Source organism: Medicago sativa, chromosome 5 (assembly GCF_051527215.1).
Source record: "Medicago sativa cultivar Bolivia chromosome 5, Bolivia_mono, whole genome shotgun sequence".
NCBI lineage: Eukaryota > Viridiplantae > Streptophyta > Magnoliopsida > Fabales > Fabaceae > Medicago > Medicago sativa.
Genome location: NC_140753.1, coordinates 5,751,340 through 5,775,383, shown reverse-complemented (window position 1 = coordinate 5,775,383; position 24,044 = coordinate 5,751,340). Strand labels below are relative to the sequence as shown.

Below are 24,044 nucleotides of genomic sequence, written 5' to 3'. Positions count from 1 at the left end.
ACATATGACTCAACTACAATGCATATGTTCACACAAACAATTCACCTCAACATCACCAATACTTGTATATATACAATTAACAACAATTCACCACTATATAACATGTATACAATTGCCAACAACATCCACAACACAAGCAACATATAGTTGTCACACAAATATACACCGCCAATCATCTTCATATAAGTTATATCAAATATCCATAAAGGATTCACAAGACAATTGGCTCTTAAACCATTTCCAACAAAATCCGTCTCTTAAGATCACAACATTAGAATACTTGAGCATATAAGTCAAAACCAAGCAAACAAGCTCAATTGCCTATGCCATGTATTCTCACAAGTCACATATGCGTGTAATAGAGATTACATAAGCATTTCATCGGCCAAATACGACAAATTCAATAAAAACTCAAAGTTCGTCTCACTTTATCATTTTTCACAAAAACTCTCATTTTCAAGCAAAACAAGTTAAGACTTGATGGAACCAATCACAACTACTTTTTAAAATCATACGAACAAGAGCCTAGGCCAATTTCAAGCAAACAAGCCTTAATTCAAAAATTAGCCTAAGTTCGTTTGAGGAAAATCCCAAGTTCCAGTTGAAAAGCAAGTGAAAACAGTACAAGAACATTGATCCAGAGTGATGGTAAAAATTAGAAGTTGCAAAAAATTAAAGAAAACGTTAAATTGAACAAAATTGAAAATAGTAATAATATGTCGGGCGAAAGAACATACGACATATCCAAAAATATCTTGTCTTTTGTAACCAAAAAAAAGATATTTTGTCTTTAATGCTAAAACCAACCTGTAACAACACGAAAGTACATAACAACTTCGCAGGTAATGTGTAATGTGTTGATATGTGTTTGCGTCAAAACCTATCCGCTGCTTGAACACAACAGAAGACCTAGTAGCAGTGGTTGAGCTCAGCCATGAATTATTTTGATAGGTTAGATGAAGACATCGTTCCATTCCACATACTTCCACGTCTGGACGGTGAAACCTTAATCAGGTTATCATGGGTCTCTCCCGAATTTCGCCACTTGATCATAAACAACGATGATCTAATGCGTAAGATTTGCATTTCCACTTGGCCTTCCTTGCTTTACAAAGGGTACCCTTGCCAATTCATCTCCAGATTCCCCGGTAGTTACCGTTCCTTCTTCTGCCAAGCGTTCCCTCCCATTGATGAACATCATCCTCTTCCTCCTCCTCCCCCTTCTCCTCGTCCGGTAACATTTTTCATGTTCTCCATAGATGTATTTTTACAGGGACAACGGGAACCTTTTTCTTCATTGAATTATATGGACCTAGTAGACACAACAACAATGGAACACGTAGAAGCAATAATGGAACGGTTTTTGGGCCCGAAGTTAAACTACGACACCAGAAGAACTTTTCAGATGAATTGGCCAGGCGGCTTGGCGGAAAGAAGGAAATTCTTAAGTGTAAAGAAAGAGAAAGAGGGTTGTGAAGAATACTTGAAACAAAATATGAGGTTTAGTTGTGTAGTTGTCGATGTAAATAGAAAGTGTGCGGGGAGCTTGTTTCATCCTTCTACTTGTAAACCTGTTTCGGTGAAAGTGACGAGAATTCGCGTGTCCAGAGAGGTTGAAGTGGTGTTTGAGACCTTCATACCGGCGCCTGTAGGGTTTTATACAGAGATGGTCAAGTGTGAGGTGAAGATCACGTGCGGCTGGAAAGAAGGTGATGAAGAGAAGTTCTACATGTATGCAATTGACTTTACAATGGATGATATGAATGGAGAACAATTGACATGGAAGGATGGTAACTTAATCATCTCCAATGCTATTGAAAATGGGAAGAGGAAGATCAACAAGTAGTTCCATATCAGATTCAGACTCATAAAGCCTTGCGTGGTGCCGGTGGCATGATGGTAATTAAATTAGCAGTTCTTCTTGTTCGAACTCCCTTATTATTATTAATATATTTGGACCCAGGATGTATGGATGGTAATTTATATTTGCGTAAGTTTTATTTTATATATTGATTCTAACCTAAGTCCCTAAGGATGAAGGTTTTAATTGTGAACATTGAGTTTGAGTTTGCCGTTTTATATTTAACGTGGTTTTGAGTTTGAGTTTGAATTTGAATTTGAATTAACAATTGAGTTTTCAATAGTTTTCCATTATTGACACATAATGATAAAAGCACATTCCTATATAAAAGGCGGTTACTTACAAAAACAAGAGGGTACAAGGTTTGTTTGTTTGTTTGTTTGTTTGTTTGGTGTCTATGTTTGAGGTTAGGACTTAGGAGTCTGATTCCTACTCCCAGCATAATGCTAACAATATTAATCCATAGCAAGACAGTTGAAATTAGTTTCAGCATATGAATTGTTTCATAAACTCTTTTCGTTAATTTCTCTGTAAACATATATACATTGTAACGACATGTTCAGTTCTTCATATATAAATGGATATTAGATACTTATTTGAATTGAGAAGCTCTTATGAGTTGTTAGAAACTAATCCAAAATTGGCCTAAATCCACTCTTGTATTGTTGTCCCTGTAAATGAGCCACAATGCACTTATGAATTTGACCCCTTGGATGATCCAATACAAGACTAATGTGAAGATCCTATGATTGATTACCAACAGACAAGTGCTATTTTTATACAGTTACTTTTCTATACTCACTAGTAATCATTTACACTTCCATTCATCTTGTGTATGGTTAGCCATTATCTTCATCAAAAGTCCACATGAAAATTTTCGCATTAAATAGCAAAGCTCATGAGAAAATATTTTTTTTGAAGTCAATACTTTTAGTGTGATATTGTGATAAGAACCTAATGACAAATGATGGAAATACTTCTATCAGCTACTAAAACATAAATTGTTTTGCAAACAATTCCGTTTTCTTCATTACATCTGGGTAGTGACCTGCGTTGTATTCACTGATAGTCGATCAAGCATAGCAAAGCAAGTAGAGCTTAAAGCGCAACGAGCACAAGAAGGTAATCTTGCAATGGAATTGTAGTATTTAACCACAACTTTATACCCTATAACACTAAGAATTGCATAATCGAAAAAACTACAATGCAGCTTCTCTGCTGTCAAAGATGAGATGTAGTCATAGGCACAATTGACACCAAAATTAAAATATAGGGTGATCCAGACTCCGTAATGTTTGCTATGACTATGATAGACAACAGAAACTCAGTGGCAGTCGACAGAATGCCTACTTTCAGGAAGGAACTTATTATTGATGATGATGATGATGATGATGAAGATGACATACAAGATAGAATTGGGTTCAACCAGAAGGGATAGATGCTAAAAAGGTTCGTTGAGCCAAAAAGATGATCACGAGAAACAAACCGAGTCCTTAAATACCACAGCTAATGAGATAAACAACAATGTGGCGGTTGATATATTTGGACAGACTTTCAGGACTGAAACATTTCCCTCTAAAGGCTTAGAAGCTTGTCAGAAATCAGAGATAAACAACAATGTGCTAGATCTTGAAAGCCATGGTATGATAGACAACAGAAAACCAATGGAAATTGAGACTGGATTGAATTCCAAAATGCATGGTCTCACAAGCAAGGTTCCTATTCCTATTGACAACAACTAGTGCAGCAAATGATCAGGACATGTACTCTCCTATTACAGAGAACACTTGGAATTAAGTGTTTTTAGTAAAACTGAAAAGTTCTTGATTGATGTTGTTGTATAAGTTGTACATAGATTTCAGGAAATGATTCCAAAAGGCATAAATGTTTCCTTTTCTTTTAGTTGTTCTTAGGATGATCAGGAATTTGATTCCCATGTCATGCTTCATTTTTATGTCATCTATTAATTAATTCCTTGTAGAATATAAAGAGATGATGATATATTTCAAGTTTTTATTTAGCAGAAGGGAAAGGGAAAGTGGATCAAATATGATAGAAAAGATTCATGACCAAGTGGAACGGGCCTATCTGGTAAATTAGGAATATCAATATCACCTTCTAACATCTTAATTGCCTCAGCAATAGTAGGCCTTAATGCAACCATTGCATGAGCACAAAGAATTCCAACAGGTACAAACCTTTCCATGATTTTCTCTGGCCCTTCATCTTTAACTGCTTGATCAAATATTTCATCAACTTTCCCTGATTTTGGAAGTGTCCAAGCCCGATCAGTGACCAAAACAACTGGTGAATTCATTGTATCAAGCACTTTTCTACCACTCATTATCTCAAGTATCACAATGCCAAACCTATAAACATCACTTTTCTCAGTTAGTTGTCCATATAAAGCATACTCAGGTGCTAAACAACCATATGTCCAGCTACTCTTGTTGTGAGATGAGATTGTCCTTCATTACCTTGTTTTGCCAAACCAAAATTAGCAACTTTCACTTTCATTTTCGAATCCAAAAGTATAATTGTCGCCTTAATATTGCGATGAAAAATCGGCGGTTTGATTTCATAATGCAAATAAGCTAGCCCTTTAGCCACATCAAGTATAATATTCTTCCTTTGTGGCCAAGTTAGCCTATTAGCACCATTAACTGATAATTGATAACTTAAACTTCCATTAGCCTTATCAAGAAGATTTGGATAACTGATAATTGTTACAAATCATAAACTAAAAACCTTCTCTTACGTTTTACACTATGACTTGTTGTAACACAACAACCTCTTAAAGCAAGAATATTTCTATGCTTTATTTTGTTAGTAATCTCAACTTCATAGCAAAACTCTTCATCCCCTCTAGTATCCAAATAAAAAATGACTTTCACTGCAACCAAAGTTCCATCTGAAAGTGTTCCTTTGTACACAACACCATCACCACCTTGACCTATCATATTCTTCTGTGAAAACTTGTTTGCAGCCTTATCACTAGCTCTGATATATGAAACCATTTAGCTCCTGTATTAGGCAAAACACTGTCTCTAGCACTGTTTTCAATTGACATGTGATAAATAATATTTTCCCTCCTCATCTTATCCCATTTCCTATACATAATTATGAGCACAAAAGCAAGAGCAACACCAACAAGAGCACCTAATAACCCAAAAACAAGTTTCAAATTTTTTCCATTATTTGATGACCCTTTTGTTGAAAGTGGCATACCAAGTATACAACCAGCTGTCTCAGGATGTGTAGGACCAAATTTATTCACAACACCAATAGCATATAAAATTGAGAAGTAAAAACACTTGGTTGAATTTTTTTGGATCAATAGTATTAAGCTGTGTAGTGACTTTAAAACCAGCATCAGTACGAATGCCACATCTAGTTTCAGAACTCAAATCACCATTACAAGCAGTCTAAAGGACTAATCATACCAACTTTTTGTTTCCATTCTGTGATGTTTGTGATACCTGCACAGCACAACTTGATGAGTTTGTGACAAATTGTGTTGAGTTTTGGAAACAAGTAGGAACTAATGAAGGTTCAGTTCTGAATAATTCTGAGACTTTAGCAGTGGATGTGAAACTTGTAAGATATAGCCAATGAAAATCTCATGGTTTTTCTTTTAAATATTTTATAAATTTGTAAAAATATATAGGGAATATATTTCTGATAGTAATTTTAAAGAAATATTTTAATTTAAATATAACTCGATTGTTTGTTACTTGCAGAGATTGAATATATTAGAAGCAGTAAACTTATGCTCATCAATTTAGGGACTGACATATACTACAGTCTAATCAAAAGCTCTCTAGAATCGACACTTTCGATCAATGCGTGTCCGGTGTCCGACACACGTGATTACTTTCCATTTATATAATTTTTTCAAATTATCATCGGTGTGACTTGTTAGTGTCTTGTCTGGTGTCCATGTATGTGTTGGTGCTTCATAGATCAAAATGTTGTAACTCATGAAACACAAGGTGCATGAAGGGGATTTTGGGGGGAACCCGAGTAAGTTCATAACAAAAACAAAAATGATTTTAAATGTGAAATTAAAAAATGAAAAACTTAATATCCAAATTAGTGCATATAGGAGGTGAAACAGTACTAGTAAATTTAATTTGTTTTTCTAAACAATGACTTCGGTCATAGGTTGAATTTTTTTTATATTTAACTGCTTCATGTATTGTAGATCTGTAGGCTTTAAAGAACCAAAGCTTTTATAAGGTTCATAAGCTTATTTTGATTAAAAATATTTCATAAACTACAGATGCTAATCTAAACTAGGCTCAAGAAAGAAGAATAAAATTTAAGGTTATGAGTGTTAATTAGCCATAGTACTTTTTGGTTATCAAAGTTCGGCTATCAGAATTTAATAGCTGAAAAATAGAGATTTTATTTCTGATATTTTGTTGCTTGTACTTTTCCTTACAGAATCTGGATTCTTGCAACTCATGCTCACAATTCTCTGGTTTGTAGTTTTCATGCTTCTTTTAGATTACTCCACTTAGTTGGATAAGGCTTTTCGTTGCCGTCTCTATAATTTGGCTACAGTGAAGGCTTCTTCCTAGTTCTTTGTATAATGTGAAATTATCAATTATTTCAACTAGTTAATAGTTATTGTATTGTGTACTTTTGGTCCATTAAATTCAGAGCCTCCAGATATCAGAAACTGGTTCTCAAGCTACATGTATGAGTCTTCAACATTTGATACAAGTAGTCTTGTAAGTAGTGAAGAAGTTTCTGAAGGGAATAAGTGTGTGGATGAAAGACTTGATTTTGAAGTCGTAAATAAAGATGAAGGCCGGTCCGAGAATGTGCATCCGGAAGTTCGTGTTCAACACAATATCTCTTTTGATAAAAACATGGAGGTAAAGTGAAAATTCCTGATTTCCCTTGTAAAATCTTTGTTATGGAATTAATTGATTAGTAATGCGAATTGGATAATGATCAATATTCCTGAATTTTGATTATGCATCTTAGTAATATGGCAATAAACATTTATGCTCAACTGCACCATGAAGTAGGTCATTAGTTAGTTGATGACATGAATGTATACAAGATAAGGCACTACATCATACTCTTGATTCAACCAAGTATAAGAAGACAATGAACTGCAATCATGGAAGTCCTGTTTGTAATGGAGAAGAACACTTAACAATGAATAACCATAAGGACATTTACAAGCAGGTCTCTGATTTTCCATGGAACAATAGCTATTATAGCCACAAGTTCCACTACCCATATTTCATTGGATATAGCAGTGCAGATGTTATCAGGAACATACCTCATAATAGTCCATCCTTGTTTTGCTTTAGTGTCCCTTGGATGAGAATATTGCGTCAAAACTCCATAATAATCAAGTGTTGCTCTATAATAATACAACTTAGGATCAAGAGCTAAGTCTTTCCATATTGTACCCTGAGGTTTGATTCTAGTAGTACCATTATTATTTGTTTCCATATAAACTAGTTACAAACCCGTGCTTCGCACGGGTTGAATAACGTATCTTGTAAAAAAATTGTTCCAAAGGAAAAATGATCAAATTAAGGAATATTGCACAAACATTAAAAATATTTATCAAAATATTTATGAAAGCTCTATCAAGTCTTGATTCACGAAAAGAGGATATACTTTGTTCATGAAACCAAGAAAACATGATAATAATTAAGATGAAACTAATTGGAACCAATGCAGGGTAAATGGCATAGAGATAAATTTGAACTTCATTGAGTTTCTTTCTATTTTTAAAAAGTTTCACTTATCACCTATAGAAGTTGAGATTTGATTAGATATGATTGTTGCTAATGTTTTTTATATAATTAACCTGAACTTTCTTATAATATTATTAGTGCAATTTATCTGTGCATAAGCTTCCTAACTCAACTTCTCTGGCAGCTCTATGAACATGTAAAACATTTATTTAGAAAAAGAAATTGATTAGTATCAGACGACCAAAGGACTAAAGTTTAAAATAGTAATTTTTTCCACCATGACAATGATAATTTTTTCTCAATCAAAGAAGCATATCGCCATTTCTGTCCCTCAGCAATACCATCAATTGTAGCACAAACAATAAAGGTATCACTCTCCCCAACTTCCTTCGATTCTGCAATAGACTTCTTTGGATGGAGATGCAAGAAATCTTCATCTATTGATGGTCTACCCCTCAGACCAATAAGCGGCACAATGGAGCTGCTTCCAATTGAATTAACATCCAAACTGATATTGGGGCGTAAACAAAAGCAACACATACATATTTAATTAATGTGTATCAGAATCTAAACATATATTAAAAACCACAACAATCCAAATAAAATAACTAACCCTTTCCTAAACTCAGCAGCCTCTGATATATCCGGATTGATCATAATTCGGGTAGTATTCATTACATTTTGCAGGGATGCATTCTCTACAAAAATTCAACCAATGACAAAACTGATAAGAATATTCATACATTAAAATTTCAAAATGTTTAGAAGAAATATACTAAAAACAGACCTTTGAAAATCTTCACTTTTGCGAATTGCATAACCAGCACATGCATAACCAGCACAGACACACCTTCATCAACTTTGGCCATGAGTTGTTTCAAGTGATCCACATAATCTCCAAACAGAGCAGTCTCACATTTCCCACTTGTGAAAAAAACCAAACAAAAGTTTAAACGATGGTCCCTTCTATAAACAAAATGAAGATAAATCTTGACATGCCTCGTAAAATAAGATATCAACCTGTGATCAGTTAGCTGAAGCAAAATCATCTTGGTGATCTTCCCATCCTTAATATACTCCCTTACCTCTGATATTACAGTCATTAAGCCAATGTCATCTAAACAGCAAAAACTATTAAGAAAAGAAAGAGGTAATCATAATAAAAAAAATGAACAATAACAAAGGGAAGCATAAGGAAAATAAGCAAATTAGGAAGAGATGTAGATAACTCTATGAAAACAACAAACCAATCAAATAATTGTTGTCCACAGTTTGATGGTTAACCTCAACTATATTAGTCAAAGTTAATCCAAACATGGGAAGCAAGGGACCCTCAACAACATTCACTTTGGTCCTCATCTGTAAAAACAACTTATAAGTATGGGTAGTTGTCCTGTAAGAACAACTGCTAAGAGCAACTGAAAGATATGACATCTTATACACCTGACCTTCAACCAACTTCTTATGGAAAAGGTACAACAATTGTTTTCTGACAGTCGCGTGAATCTTAACACCCTTTTTAGATGAACAGACAAAAAGGCGTTAAAACAAAATATTAAACAAAACCAGATAAATAGCAATACAAACCTTCTCATCAACAAACACCATCTCAATCGAATTGATCTGCCCTGGATGAAGAAAATTTGGCACCTCCCACAAACGAACAACACGAAGCATGAATCTCCAAGACCGATCCCATCCAGGAACAACATCAGACAACAAATTAAAGTTGCGATCAGACTCACACAGTTATATGATTGTGGACATTTTTATCCTTTTTCTAAAGTCTTGTAGAATGTCATGACGTTTAGGCATAAAAATGAACTAAAAATCAAGTTGAAAGAAAAAAGATATTAATATTTGTTGAATTTTTATGGTTGTTCACATTGTTTATCCTTTTTTCTGCCATGAGATTTCAATTCATTAACCATGGCAATATGAGAAACAATGGCAGAAAGTGAAAAAAGAGTAAACAATACAATATTTTTGCAACAACAACACACGAAAGCACGCTAGAGCAGTAGCCGCAAAACAATTATATTGTAGTGAAAGAACAATATGAAATGTATCAATCAAATTCTCTACTGAATCAATCCAAAAAGAATTATATAAGTAATGAAGCTATTCATAAACTGTGTGTAGCAGAATTTGTATCTAGCAAGAATAAATTTGTGGTAGAAGTAAAAAAAAAAATCCTGATATGAATAACATAGCTATGGCTGTGATTGCCATACGGTCATTGCAATAGGAGCTAACATTGATAAATTTTGGAATGATATGAATAAAAAATTTGTTCGAGATATTCAAATGATTAAAGAAAAAAGATACTATAAAGGTGATGTCAAAAATAACATGTACTCCTAAGTAGTGTAACTAATTTAGTGTATTTTTTTTTTCAATGTAGTAGCAATGGTTGATGACAATTCAATCAGGTAGTTGTCTTCATTCCAAATTTATGACCATATAAAATTTATAAATGAGTAAAGATATCTGAAAAATAATCACTTGCATTATCGGTCGTGCTTTGAATTTGAGTACATCCACTGTCAAGTGTTCTGCTTATGTAGCATTTTTAGGTCTGGAAAGCACAAACAATATAAGAGTATTGTTTTATCAAACTTATAAGTCAAGATTTTTAAATAGTGGTTGTGATAACAGTGGAGGTTGCAATCGTTGATGTCATAAAGAATGATGAAGCTGGTGTAGCTTCAAATCGCAGAGACATAAAAAACCATGATGTATTGTAATAATAGATTTTCTTACCATAGCCTTGACATACAAAAGCACCAGAAGTAACACACAAAAATTCTTCAATCTCTGAACTCAACGGTGCAACAACCTAACAACCCTCTTCAATCTCATTTTCCTACTGCAACAACCTAATTCAGAATATCAGAAAATTTCTACTGAACATCTATCAAAATTCATGACAACACAAAACATAAAACATGCAAAGATGCAAGTGAAAACATCATCACAACACAAATCCACAATCACGGCACAAAATGCAACCAAAGTTCAAACCGAAACCCAAAAAAAATTTGGAAAGGGAAAAACATCAACATGCAATCGAAGACACATAACAATGATTATACAAATAACAAATAAAGTTAATTTAATCATGATTCTCAATCTATGAAGCCCGGATACTCCAAAATGGTGCCGTACCCGTGTCGGATACGTATCGGATACCGATACTCCGCGGATACTTCGGATACCGTATACCAGAAGTATCGGAATTAATTATTTTAATTTACAATATATATTTTATCGGATACTTAAAAGATACTCGACGGATACACACAGATACTTATAAGATACTTCACACAGACGTATCCAAAAAAAATGAAGTGTATAAAAATGAGATTGTGTTGTGAAAATTTAAGATACGAATCACTATAATTACTTTTCAATTAACAAATTAAATATTATGATTTTGGTGGATGAAAGTAACGAGAGAGTGGAGATTTAATCAATCAACATTAAACAAACTTTGTTTTGAGTTCTTTTATTGATACATTTGTTGATATCCTAACATATGAATGAAAATAGAATATGATTTATACAAAAACTTTACATTTTTTGATATCCTAACATCTATCAAAATTCATGACAACACAAAACATAAAACATGCAAAGATGCAAGTGAAAACATCATCACAACACAAATCCACAATCACGGCACAAAATGCAACCAAAGTTCAAACCGAAACCCAAAAAAATTTCGGAAAGGGAAAAACATCAACATGCAATCGAAGACACATAACAATGATTATACAAATAACAAATAAAGTTAATTTAATCATGATTCTCAATCTATGAAGCCCGGATACTCCAAAATGGTGCCGTACCCGTGTCGGATACGTATCGGATACCGATACTCCGCGGATACTTCGGATACCGTATACCAGAAGTATCGGAATTAATTATTTTAATTTAAAATATATATTTTATCGGATACTTAAAAGATACTCGACGGATACACACAGATACTTATAAGATACTTCACACAGACGTATCCAAAAAAAAATGAAGTGTATAAAAATGAGATTGTGTTGTGAAAATTTAAGATACGAATCACTATAATTACTTTTCAATTAACAAATTAAATATTATGATTTTGGTGGATGAAAGTAACGAGAGAGTGGAAATTTAATCAATCAACATTAAACAAACTTTGTTTTGAGTTCTTTTATTGATACATTTGTTGATATCCTAACATATGAATGAAAATAGAATATGATTTATACAAAAACTTAACATTTTTTATTTTGATCATATGTATTTTTTTTGTTTTTTTGTAAATTGTAACTTTTATGATTATATAGTATGAGTAATCAATGTTTTTTTTTAAAGTATTTTACACGCATATAAATTTTAATATAAATATTTTGTTAACGTATCTTAGTCGTATCGTATCCTAAATTTTAAAAATTTCGCGTACCCGTATCGCACTACGTATCCGGGCGTCATAGTTCTCAATTAATCAAAGGAAGAGGAAGTAACCTTTGATGAAGACGAAACCGAAAATTGGAGGAAGAAAACGGTGGAGATCAGTATGTTCGACGGCGAGATCGACGGCAGAGACGGCGAGGTCGATGACAGTGAGAGCAAGATCGCGGGTGAGAGAACGCATTTTTTTTTTTTAAGATTCTATGAAAATTAATATAAAATTTTGAATATATTTATAAATTGGATAAAAAAAATATGAGGTCGCAAGAAACCAATCCTCATATTATTGAATTACCAAAATGCCCCTATGGAGGGCATAATGGTATAATCAGCTAGTATTGATTTTAATAAATAGTTAGTAGATATCTCCGGATTCATCAAAAACTAAACTTGAAGATGGAGAGTTATTAACATCAATTCTATAGTAAAAATTGTAACGAAATTGAGTAGGCCATGCAAGTGGACTTAACATGAGATTATGATCATCATCATTAAAATAAAGTTGGAACCTTCCCTGCATAAGAACTACCTATTTTACTCTCCATATAAACATAAACCACTTTATTTATTCCTTTGTTTCTCCACAAAAAAATCGCCCTTTCCAGTTTGTCACAAGACATAACGACAGAAAGTAAGTACAAGTCTCATACCAGAAAGGGTTAATAAATTGTGGAGTGCCAATTTTGTTGATAAATTGTTTTCTTTCTTCGTCCTTTTATGTTACACTTTCATTTGAGGAAAAGTTTGAGACAGAAACAAGAAAGGGTTAACTATCACCATAGATCTATGTAACTATTGGAAAAGTTCTTTTTTTTTTGGCAAGGAGTTCTATAAATTTATGTGATTATGAGTTTGGAAAAATTGTAGATTTTGGAATGATGAGTGTGAAATTTTTATTTTGGTTAGAAATCGTGCATTTGAAATTTCAGTAATTAAAAAAAAAGTGATAAAAGTGTCTAAACATGTTGAACCAGTTACAAGGTAGAGGTTTTCAAAATGAAGAATGTTAAGGACACTCTCTTTTTAACATTCACTCTCTTGTTGAATGAAATTCATATGGATACCACATAATAGACGTGCCCACATAAAATGATGAGATCTATAAATTTTCACATAATAGGAGAGTCACATAATAGGAGAGTGAGTGTTAGAGATGGTGTAGCTTAGTAGGAAAACGTGTGTCAAATAGAGATTATCAAAATGAGTGTGGATAACATTCCTCATGATGATTTGTGTTTTTGTTTTTTTTTGGGGGGGGGGGGGGGGGGGGGGGGGGGGGGGTGGGGTTTGTTTGTTAATTTTTTACTCAGTTTCGAAAATACGCCATTATAGCTTTCTAAAAAATTTTAACATTGAAAATGAATTTAAAAGATTTTTGGATTTAATTTCGTGTATTTTATACATGAGTTCATTGGAACTTGAAACAAACTAGAATTGTTTTAAATTGTTATCTAGAATCGTTTTGTGCACTGGTAAAGTTTATGATCGGTCAAAATTTTATTTTAAATTTGCTATCGGCTTTTTAAATTCTGATATGATCCATAAGTATGTCTAAAAACCTAATTTGTCTAAGGATGTTAAATAGACATTTGGCCTAATTATTAAAAGGCAAATCAATAAATATTTATTAAAATGCTAATAGGCCCGTAAAATTTTGTAGAGCACATAGATCCACTTTTTCACTTTATAAGCTTATATTGCTTGTATATCAAAAAAAAAAAAAAATTATTGCACATGTGACCTATTATTATTATTTTTTGTTAATAGGGTTGCTTACTTTGTAATTTGGAATGAAATAGGAATGTAAGAAATTAAGATGATAATACAAAAAAAAGTATGTGTGCCAGTTGTAATTGAGATAAGAGAGTAATATCAAGAGTTTTGTAACTCGTTCGAAATCCTAAATGACAAAAAATAAATAAAGATGGTATTAAAAATCTAAGGCAACTAGAAGTTTATTAATATAATGGAGTATATATATTTTTTTTAGAGAATATAATGGAGTATATATTTTGACATATATATACATGTTGATTTGATAGACTTAATATGCTTTTCTATAAGTTTTAGCATTACCTATTTTAATTAATGAACTTCTTAACAAGTCTAAGTCTAACATTTTTATTAGACTAGTTAGGTCGAGACAAGTTTTAAGTATATCAATCAATTGAGCCCGACGAGTGGCATCTGGCATGATATATTTTCACCCTGCTTTGTGGGGGTGCATATGCCTAGGACATATCCAGAGTGATGGTAAAAATTAGAAGTTGCAAAAAATTAAAGAAAATGGTAAAAAGGACAAAATTGAAATTAGAATGATATGTAAGGGTGAAAGTACATTACATATCCAAGGATATCTTGTATTGAATGATAAAACCAACCGAGATCTAGATCTGCAACAACAGGAAAGTACACAACAAGTCATGTGTTGTTGAGTACTGCCTTAGATCCAATCTTGCGTGTTTGCCGCCGCTTGAACACAACAGAAGAGGTTGAGCTCAGCCATGAATTATTTTGATAGGTTAGATGAAGACATCGTTCCATTCCACATACTTCCACGTCTGGACGGTGAAACCTTAATGGTGTTATCATGGGTCTCTCCCGAATTTCGCCACTTGATCATAAACAACGATGATCTAATGCGTACGATTTGCATCTCCACTTGGCCTTCCTTGCTTTACAAAGATGGGTACCCTTGCCAATTCATCTCCAGATTCCCCGGTAGTTACCGTTCCTTCTTCTGCCAAGCGTTCCCTCCCATTGATGAACATCATCCTCTTCCTCCTCCTCCCCCTTCTCCTCGTCCGGTAACATTTTTCATGTTCTCCATAGATGTATTTTTACAGGGACAACGAGAACCTTTTTATTCAGATCTTACAATTGAACAAGTAAGCACAACAGACTCAACCTTAGAATCGCTTTTGGGCACCAAGTTGTTCAACAGCTTGAGAAGTACTCATTTTAGAATGGATTTTTCTTCGTGCGGGGATGGAAGGAAATTCTTTCATGTAAAGATAGAGGGTTGTGAAGAATACTTGAAACAAAATATGAGGTTTAGTTTTGTGGTTGTCGAAACATTAAGAGAGTGTGCGGGGAGCTTGTTTCATCCTTCTACTTGTAAACCTGTTTCGGTGAAAAAGATGAAAATAGACGGGACCATAGGGGCTGAAGTGGTGTTTGAGACCTTCATACCTGCGCCTGTAGGGTTTTATACACAGATGGTCAAGTGTGAGGTGAAGATCACGTGCAGCTGGGAAGAAGGTGAAGAAGATAGGTTCTACGTGGACATAATTACCTTTACAATGTATGATATGAATGGAAAACAAGTAAGGTCGAGGAATGGTAACTTAATCATCTCCAATGCTATTGAAAATGGGAAGAGGAAGATCAACAAGTAGTTCCATATCAGATTCAGACTCATAAAGCCTTGCGTGGTGCCGGTGGCATGATGGTAATTAAATTAGCAGTTGTTCTTGTTCGAACTCCCTTATTATTATTATTATTATTATTATTATTATTATTATTATTATTAATATTTGGACCCACGATGTATCGATGGTAATTTATATATTGATTCTAACCTAAGTCCCTGAGAATGAAGTTTTTAATTGTGAACATTGAGTTTGAGTTTGCTGTTTTATATTTAACGTGGTTTTGAGTTTGAGTTTGAGTTTGAATTTGAATTTGAATTAACAATTGAGTTTTCCATTATTGACACATAATGATAAAAGCACATTCCTATATAAAAGGCGGTTACTTACAAAAACAAGAGGGTACAAGGTTTGTTTGTTTGTTTAGTGTCTATGTTTAAGGTTAGGACTTCGGAGTCTGATTCCTACTCCCAGCATAATGCTAACAATATTAATCCATAGCAAGACAGTTGAAATTAGTTTCAGCATATGAATTGTTTCATAAACTCTTTTCGTTAATCTCTCTGTAAACATATATACATTGTAACGACCATAGTAGTCAATAGCGGCGCTATAGCGGCGAATAGCGGCCGCGCGGTGCGGTGCGGTCCCGGTCCGCTATGCAATAAGCCATAGCGTAGCGTTATGAGATAGCGGCGCAATAGCGGCCGCAACACTGCATAGCGGTTTTGCAGTCTAGCACCGCTATTTCATTTTACGTGAAAATACAAGTTTGTCCTTGGTTTTTAAAAAAAAAACAAGGGTATTTTTGTCATTTTCGTTAAACCCTAATAACTTCAGTTTCTCTCTTCATTCTTTCATTCTTTACCGCCGCATCTTCTCATCTCAAAAACGCATCTCATCTTCTCACTGTTCATCTTCTCAAAACCGCATCAAACGGCAGATCTGTTCCTCTTCTCCTTACAGCCGCCGTTCCTCAGGTTTGCTCTCTTCTATAAATCTTCCTTTCTGTTTTGTTCATAAACATATCACAATATGTTTTGTTCTTCCTCTTTGTTTTGCCCTTCCTCTGTTTTGTTCATAAACATATCCTCTGTTTTGTTCTTCCTCTCTGTTTTCTCATGAATGATTGAAAAAAACACAAATGACTTCGGTTATCTGTGAGATCTCTATGATAAACTCTGCTCTCAGACGCAGGACACATTTAGTTCAATCTTTCTCTGTTGTTTTCCTCTACTGTTTTGTTCATCCTCTATTCTGCTCTCTGTTTCCTTATTTTTGTTGTTTTTGTGGACAACACAGTCATGGCGGCATCAGGTTCTGGTGTTCAATCAAACTCTGTGTCTGTTGACTCATGTGCTCAAAGACATAAGCGGACCGGTGATAATCTCGACATTGCTTGGCAATTTAATCACTGGAAGGATTTGAATGATAAGAAAAAGATTTACTGTGATTTCTGTGATAAGGTCAGCAATGGAGGAATTAGTAGAGCAAGAAGACACCAATTGGGAATTACGGGTGATGTAAAAGCATGTCGTAAAACACCAGCAGAGGTTAAGGCATTGTTGCAAGCTGATTTGGATGAGAAAAAAAAGAAATCAGAAGGTATTGCAGAGGTCCAAGCGCAAATAGATGATGATGTTCAAGAAGAAATTGAAGAAATAAGGAGAATTCGAACTGGAAAGAGGCCATCTGATTCCTCTTTGTCTGCTCCCAAAGCCAAGAAAGGTCCTTTGGATGTATTGTTTATGGGGGAAAAGACTACCAGTACCAGTACTAGGCAAACAAACATTAAAGATGCTGAAAAAGAAGCAAGGGCAAGAACCATACAATTTATTGCTCGATTCTTTTATACAAATGGAATTGCTTTTAATGTTGCACGGTCAAAACACTTCAAAGAAATGTTGGAAGCTGTTGGAGCTTATGGTCGTCATTTGAAACCACCAAGCTATTATGAAATTAGGGGACCACTACTTGAAATAGAGTTGGAAGAAACTAAGAAGATGTTGGTGCCTCATTTGGCCGCAAGGGTTAAATATGGATGCTCGATTATGTCCGATGGTTGGACAGACCGAAAAGGTAGAACCTTGATTAATTTTTTGGTGAATTCTACTGCTGGAACAATGTTTGTCAAAAGTATTGATGCTTCTGAAGAGTCAAAGACTGGAGAAATGGTGTATAAATTGATGAGTGATTTTGTTAATGAGATGGGTGAGCAAAATGTGGTGCAATTGATTACTGACAATGGAAGCAACTATGTTTATGCTGGCAAAAAGTTAATGCAGAACAAACCTCACATCTTTTGGACTCCATGTGCTGCACACTGCATAGACCTCATGTTGGAAGATATTGGTAAGATTCCTAGGATTAAAAAGGCTATACAAAAGGGGTGTTCTCTTGTAGGCTACATTTCTAACCACACATTTGCTTTGAGCCTAATGAGGAAGAAAACTAACAATGTTGAGTTGGTTAAACATGGAGTCACAAGGTTTGCTACCACATTTCTTACTTTGCAAAGGTTACACAAAATAAAATCCAAGCTTAGAGAGATGTTTTTATGTGAAGAATGGTTGAGTTCCAAGTGCAATAAGGAAGCTAAAGGTAGGCAGGCAGCAACATGTGCACTTCTGCCATCATTTTGGAATGATGTACTCCACACTCTTAAGTCCATGGCACCTCTTGTTGACGTGCTAAGAATGGTTGATAATGAGAAAAAACCTGCAATGGGTGAAATATATGCAGCCATGGATAACGCGAAGGAACAAATTGAAAAAAATTTCAATTTTAATGCAGGTCAGTATAAAGATGTGTTCAAAATCATTGATAAAAGATGGGAGTGCCAACTTCATCATCCATTGCATGCTACTGGTTACTACCTCAATCCTAAATACTTTTATAGCAAACCAGAAATTGAGAACGATCCCAAATTGCTGAGAGGTTTGCATAAATGCATTGAGACACTTTGTGAATGTAATGAAGTGGCAGACTTGGTTACAACTCAGTTGGGACAATTCAGGCGTGCTGGAGGATTATTTGGAGGAAAGGCAGCAGTAAGGCTACGGTCAAAACTGTCTCCAGGTAAATGGAAGTTAATTTCTTACAATTATATCACATAACTAGCAATTTTATTAAGAATTTAAGATCAAAACTGTGTATTTTTGCAGCTGAGTGGTGGATGAATTATGGAGCAGAAACTCCGGATTTGACACTAATGGCCATCAAAGTGCTGAGTTTGGTTTGTAGTGCTTCAGGATGTGAGCGCAACTGGTCTACTTTCGAGCATGTAAGCATTACACTAGCTTAAGTAACATTATTAGAGATTTAGAGTATCTTACAATCTTGGATATTAAACTAATTTTTAAATTTTACTATATAGATTCACTCCAAGAAGAGAAGTAAACTTGAGCATCAGAAGTTGCAAGAGTTGGTTTTCATTAAGTATAACCAAGCTTTGAAAGACCGATATGATTGTCTTGACAAGATTGACCCCGTGATGTTGTATGATTTTAATTATCATACTGAATGGTTAACAGGGGAGATGGGAGAGATGGGAGAGGATGGTGAACCTGTTGAAGAATTTGTTCATGAAAATGATGATCTAACTTGGGATCAAGTTGCCAATGCAAGTGGGGTTAATGAGCCTATTGTGAACACAAGGGCTAGTATTAGGGCAGAACGAGCAAAGGAACTTGCTGCAGCAGCAAGTTCAAATAGAGCATCAATTATACAAGAAGTATTTGTTGAAGATGTTGTAGGAATTGAAGAAGAAGATGATGATGATGATGATAATTGGTTGGAGGATGATCCGAATTATTATGGTGAAGAGGAGCTTTATGATGATGTTGATGAATGATGATGATCATCATTGATTCCAATGCTATGTTATGTTGGAATTATCAGTTCTTTTCTTTAGGATTTAATGTTTTGAATTTTGGTTAAGACTTTTGAATTTTGATATTATGTTGGAGACTTGAAAGCTTTCGTAATGTTTTGAATTTTGGTGGTTTGTAACTTTGAATGATTGAGTAAAACCTTTCATAAGATTTAGGTGGTTTGTTACTTTGTGTGATTTATAAATGTGTCATGAGATTTGAATGTTATATTTAATTTTATATTAGATATATGTTTGTTTATAATTTATAGTATTATTTATATAATTTGTCCAAAAAGTTATGAAATAGCGGTCATAGCGCTAGGCGCTATCCCGCTATAGCATTTTTGGGGTCGGCCGCTACGCGCCGCTATCCGCTATTAACTACTATGGTAACGACATGTTCAGTTCTTCATAAATGGATATTAGATGAGATACTTATTTGAATTGAGAAGCTCTTATGAGTTGTTAGAAACTAATCCAAAATTGGCCTAAATCCACTCTTGTATTGTTGTCCCTGAGCCACAATGCACTTATGAATTTGACCCCTTGGATGATCCAATACAAGACTAATGTGAAGATCCTATGTTTGATTACCAACAGACAAGTCCAAAGTTTGATATGAAGATTGTGCCTTCCAAGTTTACCTCTGTAAGCTCGTATGTACTAGATGATTCCTACAAACAATTAACAAAGAATCACAAACCAATCATGTCAAGGTTCTTCTACATATCCCACCCTTGCATAACTTCTCAAAAATAGTATAGCATAATGTTAGCTGCTACAAAACAAACACAACGCAAAATGCAAGAATAGAGGTTATTTTTATACAATTACTTTTCTATCCTCACTAGTAATCGTTTACATGGCCCCTTGTGTATGCTTAGCGATTATCTTCTTCATCAAAAGTCCATATGAAAAATTCACATTAAATAGCAAAGCTCAATAGAAAATAATTTTTTTGAAGGAGATTAAAAAAATGTTATAACTCATGAAACACAAGGTGCGTGAAGGAGATTTTGAGGGGAACCCGAGTAAGTTCATAACAAAAACATAAATGATTTTAAATGTGAAATTAGAAAATGAAAAACTTAATATCCAAATTACAGTACAAGTAGGAGATGAAACAGTACTAGTAAATTTTAAGGGAAGCACATAAATGTTTCAGCTATAAGTTGAAGAATTCTTATACTTAATTTGTTTTTCTAAATAATTACTTCGGTTATAGGTTGAAGAATTTTTATATTTAATTGCTTCATGTATTGTAGATCTGATTACAAAGAAAATCCATAGCTAAATTTGAATAAACTGGTTTTGTAATATTCTTGTTAGTTGAACTGAAAGTGTTTTATTTTTGAATTTATTCACGTAAAAGTGAGTAGAACAACACATTTGAGGCTGAAATTGATTTCTCTTCATGGAAGCTTTAAGTTCCAACTTCAAGTTAGAATCTATTTTGGAGGGTAAGAAGTTCTACTTGAGAACACCCAAACAGATCAAAATCAATTTTTCTAAAAGCACTTTTACCGTTCACAAAAATGAATTCTTACATGCATGTAGTATTTTTTTTTCCTCATTTGTGCTATAATTGAACAAAACAAATTGATTATGACTTGCTTAACACACTTTCTTTTGGCTATTTGTTCTGTTCAGTTTTTTTACTAGAGCTATATGAACTTATCTGTGAAGTTTCACCTTTTCTCCTAATCAATAGCTAGTTTCGTTCTCCGTTTTCTTTGGCAGTTTTATCAACCTCAGTTTATTTGTGCAAGGTTTGCGATTTCATCTTTGTGCATCACATGATCTATTCAACTTTGAGTTCTGGGTATGCAGCTGTACCTATTAACTATTAAGTCAACTTTTTAATATTCTATTATTTCTGATTGGCTATTTAACTAGTTCCATTTTTAGGTTACCGATGATTACTAAGCTGTGGACATCTCTGTAAAAACTGACATATTGAGATCAGATGTCAGAACCTTCTTAAACTGGACTTGTGGTGAATCAATTTTCTTAGGGATTGTAAATCATATGGAGTTAGTCCTGAATGTTGATATGAGTAACGCATTGGTATTGTTGAAAAAACTAAGATCTAGCCTAATAATAATACATTATATTTCCCATGTATGATGTTAGCAGTGGTATTCTTTTTTTGTTCCTGATGAATTCATAGAATGTATATCATCCCATGATTTTTAAATGGTATCTTTTTGCACTGCCATAGGGCCATGACTCTGACCTTACTATGGGATCTATTTCTCATGCCAGGATCAGATGCATAGCATGTTTATCTTATCCTTTGCATAATGTATTCTTATAGGTGTTGGGCAAAGGAGGAACATAACGTTTAGGTTTAAAGATGACCTAGCATTATTCTATCATGCCTTGAAATTTTCAACAGAATATTTGTCTCAAATGTGTTGCTTATGTTACTGAGATTGAATGATGGAATTTCCTTTTTGAATGACTACTTGGTTGGGATTTAATTTGAAGTGTATGATTTGTTTTTGCTATTTTTTATTTGCTAACATGTGTGACATATCTATATCTATGCAGAATAATGTTGTTTATGGAGTAATTCCACAATCACAGACTTTCTTCTTCTGGTTGGTTGTCTATATCTAGTTAAAGCAGTCATTGATCAATTTATATAATTTTAAGATGATTGACTTTAAGCTATTCAACAAACTATACAGTTCAAGATCTCGAAAGTGTAGACCAAAAGGCTCCGTTCAAAATGGGAAGCATGCCAATGTAAATTTCCTGAAGTAAGTATGATTAGAAACAGTTTTAGAGACAATTTAATGACATTTTTTATGGGCCTAAAAAGCACATAACATTTGCAAGATGCAACGCATTGATATTTGTCTTTTAAAGCATACTTTTAGAAGAGAATGTTTGGTCTATGATAGTGTATAGCAGGAAGAAGAAAACAAAGCGGGAAAGGCTGTTCTTTTCTGTTGCTGGATTTTTGGCAGAGAAAAAAGTTTGGGATGCAATGTGGTTGCGGTTGTGTTGGGGCTGGGGGGTACGTGTGAGCTTGGCTAGATTAACTTCATACCTTCATATAATCTATCTATTAAGATGCAAAGTGGTATACAGTATTCTCAGTGGAAACATCCCTCTTATCTCCCTTTCAAACTAGAAAGGTGCAAGTTGATGTAATTTGTTTGCTGTAGTATATAGGGGAGGGACAAATACCTACTTTTTTTTCTTCCAAGTTTGTTAATTGAGAGTAATGTCTATTCTATTCATTCTCCATAAAGTCTTAGTGAAATAGACTGAAATTCTAAAGTTATTAGTGGATATCCAGTCCAGCAAAGGGGAGAATATGTCAAGAGCATCTCGTAGTGAGAAGAATTTGCATAATGAGGGAAACAGTGGAGGTAAATAAAGATGAAGGCCGGTTCGAGAATGTGCAACCGAAAGTTTGTGTCCAACACAATAGCTCTTTTGATAAAAACATGGAGGTAAAGTGAAAATTCCTGATTTCTCTTGTAATATCTCTGTGATAGAATTAATTGATTAGTAATTTGAATTGGTTAATGATCAATGTTCCTGAATTTTGATTATGCATCTTAGTAATATGGCAATAAACATTTATGCTCAATTGCACCTTGAAGTAGGTCATTAGTTAGTTGATGACATGAATGGAAATTGTTTAGTTTGGCAAACTTCAAAGGTGAACAGTTATGCTCTCATTTGCACCTAAAAATAGATCATTCAGTTAAGTGATGACATGAATGGATACTGTTTTCTTTGCCAACGTTCAACAGAAGAAAGTTTGATTAATAGATGACACAAAATACATGAATTTGTTCCCAAGTAATTTGAGCTCACTGTTTTTCTGTGGTGGACAATGGCAGGGCGATGGTAGTGCTGGAATGAAGAAAATTTTAACTATTGAGAATACTTTAAATCCGGAAAAGATTTTGCAGCCATACATGCAACATAAGGCACTTCATCATACTCTTGATCCGACCAAGTATAAGAAGACAGTGAACTGCAATCATGGAAGTCCTGTTTGGAATGGAGAAGCATCCTTAACATCATTGGACACTGATACAAGTGCAATGAGACCTACAAAACTGGTGCAATGAGACCTACAAAACTGGTACAATAGCGTGAGGAGCAAAATCAAAAGCTGAAATCCAAGCTGAGAAGCCTGATATTAGCACAAGTTTTGCTAAAAGCTTCTTGGAAAGAAGTTCAACTTGTACAAGAAATAAAGAAAATGATGGTTTTATTACAACGACGAAGAAAATTCTTGGAAGAAACCAGGAAAGACATTATTGTAGTGTTCAACAAGTATAGGAACAGTTCCATTGGCATGTGAAAAGAATGGTGTTGCAAAGAGAAAGGCATTGACAGAAGCAACCAATTTTCAACAGTCAAATATCACGGAGATTACAGGGAAATGGCAATGCCCACAGAAACGTAAACCTGACCGTAGGCCTGCTTTGAAGCAACCTAGGCTTAAGAGATGGGTTCATAAGGTTGGAAAGATCTCTCAGTGACAAACTTGGCTCATTTCCTAAATGCTATAGCATATTGGTTGTCCATGAACGTAATAGTACTATAGCATAGGAATACAAAATTGTTGAAACTTTAGAGGTGTATTACATAGATTATCTTGTATTACTCATGCAATTTGGTTGAGAGGATTGTGGTATGGTTGTTTGTAGAATACTTTTTTATTACTGATAATTACTCAATTTTGATTAGTATCCATAAAGATTGTTGAATCTACATGGTCTCGAAGA

The 24,044-nt window shown here is 34.2% G+C and overlaps 4 protein-coding genes and 2 pseudogenes across 8 annotated transcripts; 4 read left to right on the top strand and 2 right to left on the bottom strand.

The window, feature by feature from the left end:
• The first annotated feature begins 822 nt into the window (after positions 1-822).
• LOC146919482 (putative F-box protein At2g36090) lies at positions 823-2,110 on the top strand. Its single transcript, XM_085712907.1, has one exon. The coding sequence runs from the start codon at positions 935-937 to the stop codon at positions 1,844-1,846; it is 912 nt and encodes a 303-aa protein (XP_085569033.1). The 5' UTR covers positions 823-934; the 3' UTR covers positions 1,847-2,110.
• A 1,584-nt stretch (positions 2,111-3,694) lies between these two features.
• On the bottom strand, positions 3,695-7,336 carry LOC146919481 (putative receptor-like protein kinase At1g11050 pseudogene; annotated as a pseudogene).
• Positions 7,337-7,671: 335 nt separating this feature from the next.
• LOC146919480 (uncharacterized) lies at positions 7,672-9,286 on the bottom strand. 3 transcript variants are annotated; one of them, XM_085712906.1, is made up of 6 exons: positions 9,036-9,168; positions 8,835-8,946; positions 8,608-8,718; positions 8,375-8,511; positions 8,201-8,285; positions 7,672-8,095 (listed from the first exon to the last, which is right to left on the bottom strand). In XM_085712906.1, the coding sequence occupies exons 3-6, from the start codon at positions 8,688-8,690 to the stop codon at positions 7,843-7,845; spliced, it is 558 nt and encodes a 185-aa protein (XP_085569032.1). In that variant the 5' UTR covers positions 8,691-8,718; positions 8,835-8,946; positions 9,036-9,168; the 3' UTR covers positions 7,672-7,842. The 3 variants fall into 3 exon arrangements, with proteins under 3 accessions (XP_085569032.1, XP_085569030.1, XP_085569031.1); XM_085712904.1 differs by having other exon boundaries at positions 8,608-8,674; XM_085712905.1 differs by lacking the exons at positions 8,835-8,946; positions 9,036-9,168 and adding an exon at positions 9,175-9,286 and having other exon boundaries at positions 8,608-8,704.
• Positions 9,287-14,439: 5,153 nt separating this feature from the next.
• Positions 14,440-15,709, top strand: LOC146919479 (F-box protein At2g27310-like). Its single transcript, XM_085712903.1, has one exon. The coding sequence runs from the start codon at positions 14,544-14,546 to the stop codon at positions 15,435-15,437; it is 894 nt and encodes a 297-aa protein (XP_085569029.1). The 5' UTR covers positions 14,440-14,543; the 3' UTR covers positions 15,438-15,709.
• LOC146919477 (uncharacterized) lies at positions 14,440-24,026 on the top strand (annotated as a pseudogene). Its single transcript, XR_015011510.1, has 7 exons — positions 14,440-15,490; positions 21,054-21,106; positions 21,193-21,351; positions 21,838-21,887; positions 21,978-22,049; positions 22,595-22,751; positions 23,148-24,026. The product of XR_015011510.1 is annotated as an uncharacterized LOC146919477 (transcript).
• LOC146919478 (uncharacterized) lies at positions 16,002-19,567 on the top strand. Of its 2 annotated transcripts, XM_085712901.1 has the most exons (4): positions 16,002-16,390; positions 16,713-18,488; positions 18,575-18,693; positions 18,787-19,567. In XM_085712901.1, exons 2-4 carry the CDS (start codon positions 16,715-16,717, stop codon positions 19,261-19,263), a joined length of 2,370 nt encoding a protein of 789 aa, XP_085569027.1. In that variant the 5' UTR covers positions 16,002-16,390; positions 16,713-16,714; the 3' UTR covers positions 19,264-19,567. The 2 variants fall into 2 exon arrangements, with proteins under 2 accessions (XP_085569027.1, XP_085569028.1); XM_085712902.1 differs by having other exon boundaries at positions 16,002-18,488.
• Positions 24,027-24,044: the final 18 nt, after the last annotated feature.

Excerpts from the sequence above, each read along its gene's own strand:
- LOC146919482 (XM_085712907.1), top strand. The coding sequence starts at position 935 with ATGAATTATTTTGATAGGTTAGATGAAGACATCGTTCCATTCCACATA.
- LOC146919480 (XM_085712904.1), bottom strand. The coding sequence starts at position 8,946 with ATGAGGACCAAAGTGAATGTTGTTGAGGGTCCCTTGCTTCCCATGTTT. Across the intron at positions 8,675-8,834 it reads GGACAACAATTATTTGATTG|AGGTAAGGGAGTATATTAAG; the intron begins GTTTGTTGTTTT and ends CTGTAATATCAG. Across the intron at positions 8,096-8,200 it reads GCTGCTGAGTTTAGGAAAGG|TTTGGATGTTAATTCAATTG; the intron begins GTTAGTTATTTT and ends CCCCAATATCAG.
- LOC146919479 (XM_085712903.1), top strand. The coding sequence starts at position 14,544 with ATGAATTATTTTGATAGGTTAGATGAAGACATCGTTCCATTCCACATA.
- LOC146919478 (XM_085712901.1), top strand. The coding sequence starts at position 16,715 with ATGGCGGCATCAGGTTCTGGTGTTCAATCAAACTCTGTGTCTGTTGAC. Across the intron at positions 18,489-18,574 it reads ACGGTCAAAACTGTCTCCAG|CTGAGTGGTGGATGAATTAT; the intron begins GTAAATGGAAGT and ends GTATTTTTGCAG. Across the intron at positions 18,694-18,786 it reads ACTGGTCTACTTTCGAGCAT|ATTCACTCCAAGAAGAGAAG; the intron begins GTAAGCATTACA and ends TTTACTATATAG.